At 45.2% G+C, this 8098-nt stretch overlaps 1 protein-coding gene across 3 annotated transcripts in view; it reads left to right on the top strand.

Annotated features, from left to right (window-relative positions):
- Nucleotides 1-239: 239 nt before the first annotated feature.
- Nucleotides 240-8098, top strand: part of LOC106569973 (poliovirus receptor) — a 74193-nt gene continuing 66334 nt past the window's right edge. For 2 of the 3 annotated variants that reach the window (XR_001320595.3, XM_014141769.3), the window contains exon 1: nucleotides 240-608. Coding sequence is in view for 2 of the 3 variants with exons in the window: in XM_014141769.3 (XP_013997244.1) it covers nucleotides 521-608 (88 nt within the window). In the remaining variant the exon portion in view is untranslated. The remainder of the gene's footprint in view (nucleotides 609-8098) is intronic. The other variant, XM_014141770.3, reaches the window with a different exon arrangement.

Below are 8098 nucleotides of genomic sequence, written 5' to 3'. Positions count from 1 at the left end.
ATCTCTATGGGGTCCTATATTTATCCACAAACCATATAGGTCAGTGGAATAAGAATGTTCTCTATTGGAATAATACAACAACAAAAATAGGCTGTATGAATTCCTATGTGGAAGTTTAGAGACACGTTTATTTTCTTAACTTCTCAGATCGTTTTGGTGTTTTATTGTGACATCACAATCAATCTCCCAGAATGCGTGGGAATGCTGAGTGGAACACCATCGTGACTTTCCTTTCCGTTCAACAGTAACCAACGCACGGTAGACCTACCTGTACGCGCTCCGTCCGCCCCACACTGGGAGGGGTTTTCAATGCTGTTGTGCGACTGTCAAGAGTCACTGTAATTTGAAATCGAGGAAATAAGACGTCGGACTGAAGAGCGAACGGTCCGTACCCATAACTTACCGACTCCCGGTCTGTTTTGCGGTTTATTCCTATTCGATTTTTCCCCCCCGGAGAAATCAGTCAAGGAATATTCATTGCGTTCTGGTGTGGATTTCATGTTCACCCCGTCTTGTTAGAATGGCGAGAGACTGCGCGAAACATTGCCCCGTATCACCAATGAAAAACAGTTTGTTGGTGATAGCAGCGATCCTTCTGATTATACAAGGTAAGAAACATGAACATTAACTTCTATTCTGTCCTCTCAGGTTATCTGATTAGCCTACCTCTCTCTGCGTGTTCTTTATCTGTTACTATGGGCCACGTTCATTCAAAGGTTCGGTATCGGCAACCGAAAATGTGCCATATAGAGCCATCCACCGTCCCGTGTGAAAAGCATGCACATTGTGCGGTTCACCCACACGGTCATACACGATTTCAGAGGTGACGGTGGTGGGTTTCTCAAGACCTGTTGTGCAAGTTGACTTGTACACAATACGGTCTGGTTGCTTTTATCCCGAGTTTTGGTACGCCATGTTATGCATACAAGGTGTGGCCTCTGGGGGTATTTAGACAGCAGGTGGGATTGTTCTGAATCGCCTTACCGGTCTGCATGTTCCGTTTCTACTCCCCGGTTGATTTCCTCAGGTCTGTTCAGGTAACATGTTTCGTTCAGACAATCGTGATCTGGCTGATCATTGACGCGAGCAGAAGTGAAGTCAGAAAATAAGATGCAGGGTGTTGCTGTACAACAGTCAGCCAATACTAATGGTAATGGTCGTTTTGTGCGGTGTCCTCTATCATAGCCCCAAATCTTCAATGTCAAAACTGTCCAATTTTAAGATGGTAACTGAATTAACTACAAAAGGAAGATGGTAACTACATATACCCTCAGCACTTCTTTGTTTTAGCCTTTTATAAAAATGGCAATTGTCATGTGTCCAAGAACTCACCTGCATGCAGCGCAATTGAAGAGTGGGTTGACTGCAAGCCTAACAATCAAAACCTGAACATGGATATGAAAAAGTATGAGGTCACGTAAGGTTGGACTGGTGTTTGACCAGAGAGAGTACAGCTGTCTTGTTAGGGTTTAGGGCTATTTGATTTGAGGGTTTTGATGGTTGATCACGCAGTGCATGCACAGTGTTGCGTAGCCCTAGTCTATTTGTGTTTACATTTACTGTAGCGTGATTGTTTTAATCATATTGAGTTTCTGGGTCGAGGTTTGCATGGGTTTATAGGTCAAAATACATTTTGAGCTGGGTTTCCTTGATACTCTTTACTGGCAGGGATTAATATGGGGTATTGAGGTGTCCATCTTGTCGGTTTCTAGTGTTCTATTTGATAAATGTTGAATTCAGGCCAGGGTTGTGAAAAATAAATCCGTTGTGTGCTGTCATGTTTTTTTTGTAACCCTAAGCATATTTCAGTTCTCTAGGAATTCTTCTTGCTCTTTTTATGCCCATACAAATCCTTACAAACAGGTGTCAGTATAGTAAGACCTGACAGTATGAATTGAAGCGAAACAATTTCTGAATGTTTACGATTTCAGAGCTCAAGCGATATTTATAAAGCATCACGAATACACTTAATATAACAAACACTCCCCCATCCTATACCCACACCCACATAAAAAAAACATTCCAGCCCTTTCACAGCATGCCCATTCTCTCTCTCTAGCCTATTTTCAGACTGTGCTCCAGCTCCCGTCCGGGCCCTTTGTTGGAGCGGCTTTAGTCATTGGTGAATTAAAAGGCCCAATGCCCCCTCCATCTCCCCCCTGAGTTCTGGGCCCCATTGTTTATAGATGTCTGGTTTGTCAGAGACTCTGGCAGAGGGGGTGGGGAACTCAAACTGCGAAAATGTTTAGACAAAAGTCCCTGCACGTCCTCAGCTCAACCAAATCAGGCCTAGGGGAATGTATCCACCGTTTCCTTGTTGCATGTAGAGGTTTTCAGGTGTGTTCAAACACAATAACCAACTCTATTATAACAGCATTATCAAAATAATCATTTTAATTCATTTTTTATTAACAGTAAAACCGTCTCCAATGATTACTGTGGAATAACCCAGATAATCTTACAGGGAAATGGAATAGACCTGCACCTGCACAAATGGGTGAAGATATGCCATTAGTTAACGAATGCAAATAGATTCATACATGACCAGCCTTACGGAGGAGTAATGAGATTCGACTGAGATGTGTACACCATAAATAAATTCCTTCTCCACCATTGAGTAACTTCTAAATCGTTTGCAGCAAGTTGGTTAGGTCAACCCCTCTTCCTGATGCAACCGAGATGGTGGCCGATAAGCTACAGATTTTTTATTTTCTTTCTCCCAGTCTTCAAAAACCTCTCCACCCACCTGCAGTTTGAGATAAAACGGAGGCTAAAGAGATGGATTTCTGAGTGGGCTCGGAAAACAACTCTTCTCTCGCCCGTCCATGTGCCCTCTGCCTAAATCAGAACGTCTGACTTGGCTCCCTGCGACTCTCCTGCGCTAAGCATGTCATTCTCATTCTGCACACCAACATCTCTCTCCGCCAGTGTCGGGGTGAAAATGTATTCGCAGCACTTCTCTATTTAAAACAGACACAGAATATAATTGTTTTTTTTTCTCGCTGGGCCAGTGCAAGCCTTATTAATTACTTTTATATCCCTCAGCAATTCCGGGGGTTGATTTGAAAATTGTGCCTGACAGCTGCAGCACAATGCTTGTCCTCGCCACTTCAGTGTGCTTTCCTACAAGCACTTCATCACGACATTTAGTCTCTGCAGACGTGGGGACCGCTCTGTCTGGCTGTTGAAAGGCATGACAAAAACACATGCTGATTTGTCTTGATGGTCGAGGTCGTAACCCCTCTATGATATGTAATAGACGGTCTACGGTCTCTGGTCTGGATCAAACAGGAGCCGAGCACCGTCACTTTTCCCCACCGCCTTTGTATCAGTTCACTTTTGTTGAGTCTATAGGCAACTTGAACTTGAGGACTAAACACAAATGGATCTAGTTGCTTCCTGTAGAGAGATCTTATTACCACATCCTTCGCCTTCTGATTTTAATTTGTGCAGCTCCCTCAACCCTAGGCATCCAAGCAAAAATGGAATGGAATAAAATGATGGGGAAAAAAACGAAAACATGCATTTTTGCCAGGATGCATTTTTATGACTCTTGAGCGAAAAATAGATTAAAAAAAAATATATATCTCAACTAGTGGCAAAGGTCCCATGTTGTCTTTGGTAGCAAACAAAAACATAAAAAATGTTGCTTCCATTTTCCAGTGGGTTTGGCAAATGAAACTGACAGGCATGTCTTGGCCCGACAGTCTTAACCCCAGTCTATTTTCAGGCTTTTAGAAATGTGACGAGAGCCTAATAGCGCGGGAGGTTTCTATGGTGATTACTTTGGGGGGGGGGGGGGGGAGACTTCGCCCAATTTTCACACTGGGTGAGTGATTGCCGCAGAGTTTGCTAATAAGATGCATTCTCTTTTCAAGTATGCTCTGTTTTTGCATGTCATTTCTAGTAGTCCCAATCCGATGTACCTGGCGTATAAAATCCAGGCCTACACAAATGTTTAGTTAAGACCGTTTAACTGGTGAGTGCGGAAGGGGAAATGTGAGCACATGCTAAGGTGACTTACTGTTTGCAGCATCACACATTTGTACACAGGAGGCTGGCAGAATCATCCAGCCACACGGCACTGAACACAGTTAATCAGACACGGGCGTGATCTGATCCAACTGGAACACGGAACAGTCGGAATAACACCATCGAGCCTCCGCATTGAACTTGACAAGTTAGGGGGAATTGCCAACCTCTTGCTATTCCTGGAACTTTTTATAGCTTCTGAGTTTATTGCTCTGCGAACACTGCCGCTCCCTGTTGAGTGTCAAAATGCTTCTGGTTTTCTCGGAATCAGCCGCCGGAGCGGGATGCCTCCTTGGACCGTGTCCACTGGAGACTATGGAGGAAGACACGGCTCCGGGGCTTATGACGGCGCCGTAGAGGGAAACCGGTTAAGGCATTTTAGTGTGTACCATTTCACCCACCTAGAATAAGTGGTAATGGCAGCGACCCTCCACAGGCTCTGGTTGTTTCACCCGCTGATATGCAGTACATAACCCACCACCAGTGCCGTATTCTGGGGAGCACCACAACAAGCCAAGGTGACTGCATGCTATGTAAGGCATGGCAGTAACGCCGTCGTTGGCGCGCCTGCTTTCAGACGGCTCGTTACGCCTCCTTATCCAAGCCCCCCCGGCCAGCTTGTTTGTTGGGTGGATTACAGAAGGGGATGGCATGAATTCCTCCTTTCAGGTTTTTTTTTGTCTGTCTTTGACTCACGGATGATGCAGGCTGGACTCTGCCAAAGGGAAGACATGGCAGGCCTCCCACCTCCATCATCATCAGTTGCTATCGCTCAGTCGGTGTGTATCACATGGTGTGAAGCTCATCGCGTGGCCCCTGGTGATCAGAATGCAAGCTTCCCCACAGCTGGAGGTCATCTGCCTTTCTGGCTGAATTTGAAGAATTTCCAGATTAGTTTCGCGGCAAGGTTCACAAGTTCATTGGCAGCTGTTTGTATGTATTTGTGTATGCGGTGGTTTCCGTCCACAGCAAATATATTGTTTGTCTGGAAAGCACTGTAGCAAGGGTTTTGAATCAATACAGGTTAAGGTTACCCATTCGCTCACTCATCCCATTGCCTTATATGGCCAGTGGAGCGAGACGGCACAATTATGGTGGTTGGCAGGGTTGTTTAACATAATCGCTCTCTCAGCCTCTCTCCTCGCTGCTGTCTTTCTCCACTCTTGCATTTATGATCATCATCCCTCCCTTCCTCTTTGTCTTCCATTCTCTCTCGCTCTCTCGCTCTCTCGCTCTCTCGCTCTCTCTCTCTCTCTCAAAAAATCAAATTGTATTTGTCACATGCGCCGAATACAACAGGTTCACCTTACAGTGAAATGCTTACTTACAAGCCCTTAACCAACAATGCAGTTTTAAGAAAAATCCCCCCCCAACAAAAAATATATTATAAAAGTAACAAATAATTGAAGAGCAGCAGTAAATAACAATAGTGAGGCTATATGCAGGGGGTACCGGTACAGAGCACAAGATCTCTCTTGTGCTCAATCTTTTCTCTTTCACGTCTCCCACTCTCTGTTCAAAGTGCGACCAGATAAGCAGTGAGTAACGGGAAGGTGTTAACTTGTGCCTTTCAGGCATGCAACAGATTCCTTGGCCTGTGCAAAGGTGATTAATAAATGTTTCATTCAACATTTTCCCAGGAATTTATGCTCCAGCCAGGCATAATGTGCCTCGATAGCAGGAATTGGTTTCTATTGATTGGTTTATTGTCGACGTTAAGTAAGCCTCGCAGTCTGCGGACGGTCTGCTCAGTGCTGAGAAATGCTGTCTGAAATGACAGTCCTAAAAACCAAAAAAAAACATCTCGCCCTCTTTTCCTGTAAAAGGCTTACCAGCGTGATTACTTGTGAAAAGCGAAATTGGCTTTCTGCCCTCTGTCTTTCTCCAACTGCCATTCTGTCTCTCCCTCACACATTAAAGGCCGTCCTCTAAGATGAATCCCTGGCACCCTCCCTGGCTCTCTCTGTTGGGTTGATCCTTTCTCTCTTTCATATTTTCCCCCTGAAATCCCTCCATCTCTCGCTGACTCGGTGGCTGAGCGGGTCAGGCATGGTCATGTTTATTTGAGTGCTTATCTGTAATGGTGACCCTCAGACCGAGGCCATAAGCCTCCATCTATTGCCGTGTCTCTCTCTCTCTCTCTCTCTCCACCTCTCGCCACGTCCAATCTTTCACTCTTTGTGCTCGGCCTCTCCAGCCACCATTTCCTTATCCATCCCTTCTCTCTCTCTCTCTTTCTCTTTCTCTTTCTCTCTCTTTCTTTCTTTCCTTCCTATCTTTTCAAGCCATTCCTCTGCACACCTTCCTCCCCAAGTCTGGACGCCTACACACAGCAGAGCAGATTAGTTGGACTGTCTCTCTTCCTCTCCCCCTGCTCAATTCAATTGAGTTTACCGTCTTGTCTTGATCAATATGCCCAGATTTTTTTTTTTTTTTCCAAACTATGTACATAGTGCAATAATATCTAAGAGAAAGCGCTACTCGCCCTCCATATCTCGTTCTCGAATTTCCCAGTTCTGTCATAGATTATTTGTCTGCTGCTGTCATTCTGACACATGATTTTCAGCCTGAGTTGTTGAACCCAGATATCATAGTTCAAAAGGATGGAAGAAGTGCTTATTTGAACTATCTTCCCCTAAGGACTTTCCTGTCCCCCCCTCCTCCATCCGTGATGTTGCAGCTGTCTCGCTCTACGTTGTCCTCGCTGGGAGAGAGAGGAGAGAGAGTTCAGGGAGAGAGAGTTCACTGAGAAAAGGCCCCTGCAGTTGACACCCCATAACGACCAACAATGATTACAGTTAGTATTGTTTGTTCATTCGCTGTTCTCGCCGGTCTGTGTTTGCTAATCTCATTTTCATTTCCTTTTACAATTAATATTTTTTTTAAAAAAGAAAGAAAGAAAAGAAAAAGGATTTTCAACAGCGTGCCTCTTTTCAGCACTTAGACCCGTGGCCAAGATGACGTTTCTCCCCGTTCATAATGAATGAAGATATAAAAAAAAAAGTATTTCTTCTGCCTGAAAACGTATGCCAGCTCAAACATTGTCTTTGCACCATAAATCAGAACAATGTAGCACAGACTAATTGCAGTGTCGCGTTTTGATGATTAATTAACGTGGCGTGTCAGAGCCTCTCAGAACCCCTACTGCTGCCTGACTCACACTTCAGACTTTAGTAGGGGGGAGGGGGGATTGTACTGTGTGTATATAGGGTGCGTCTGCACTGAGCGGACCTAGACAGACCTGTCCTGCAGGTACGACTTCCTACCCGGTGCCCTTTTCCCTCCTGCCTTCGGAAGTCCGCAAAGCCCTGCGCCGGGGGACTGTGTGACAGGTCATCTGCTGTCCTATTCATCATGTAGTCTATCTGGGAAAATGGAGCCCTGGCCTCTCTAGACAGAATAGACTGCAAATGTTTTCCCTCCCACCATCACTGTGACGGAGCATTGGGAGGGAGAGAAGAGAGTGCCGAACCTGTAGGAGACAAGCTCTCCCGCTGTTTTGGGATCTGTTCTCCCCTGCCCCGAACTGTAGCTCTTGGGATTGATGGATGAAAAATAAAACATCTGGATCAGATCCACCTTTAAGTGGCTCTTTTTTTGTTGTTGTGTGTTTTATCCTGCGAAGCGGCACTCCAGAGAGGAGCACATGTTTTTGTTGTCGTTGCCACTCATGGAGGTGAATAGCTACTTTGCTGGGGTTTTGACCCCCATTAGACCGTCGCTTCTTTGTCGCGTGGCCCCCAGCCTGTCGCCGCGATCATCAGACCTTGTGTAAATGTTCTTCCATTATGGCGTGAAAGACAAGTGGGCTTCACTCCAATGAAATTCAGTTTCCAACAATGAACATCTATCTCTGTTCTATATCTAGAATGTACTGTAGGGAACCTGGGCTGGACCGGGTTTAGAGAAACCATGTTTGTAAAGAGGTATCGTCAATAGGTAAGAGAGAAAGGGTGCGCAGTACTTCACTTTCTTTTCATAAGGACAACTAACAGCTCTGGAAGAGCAACGTAGCACTAATTCATTAACTCAAGGCCAAGCACGACTGCAGAGAATTAAATGTTAT

Source organism: Salmo salar, chromosome 14 (assembly GCF_965601325.2).
Source record: "Salmo salar chromosome 14, fSalSal1, whole genome shotgun sequence".
In the NCBI taxonomy this organism is placed as follows: domain Eukaryota; kingdom Metazoa; phylum Chordata; class Actinopteri; order Salmoniformes; family Salmonidae; genus Salmo; species Salmo salar.
Note: the sequence above shows the minus strand (reverse complement) of the source record. Positions and strands in the feature narration are given on the sequence as shown.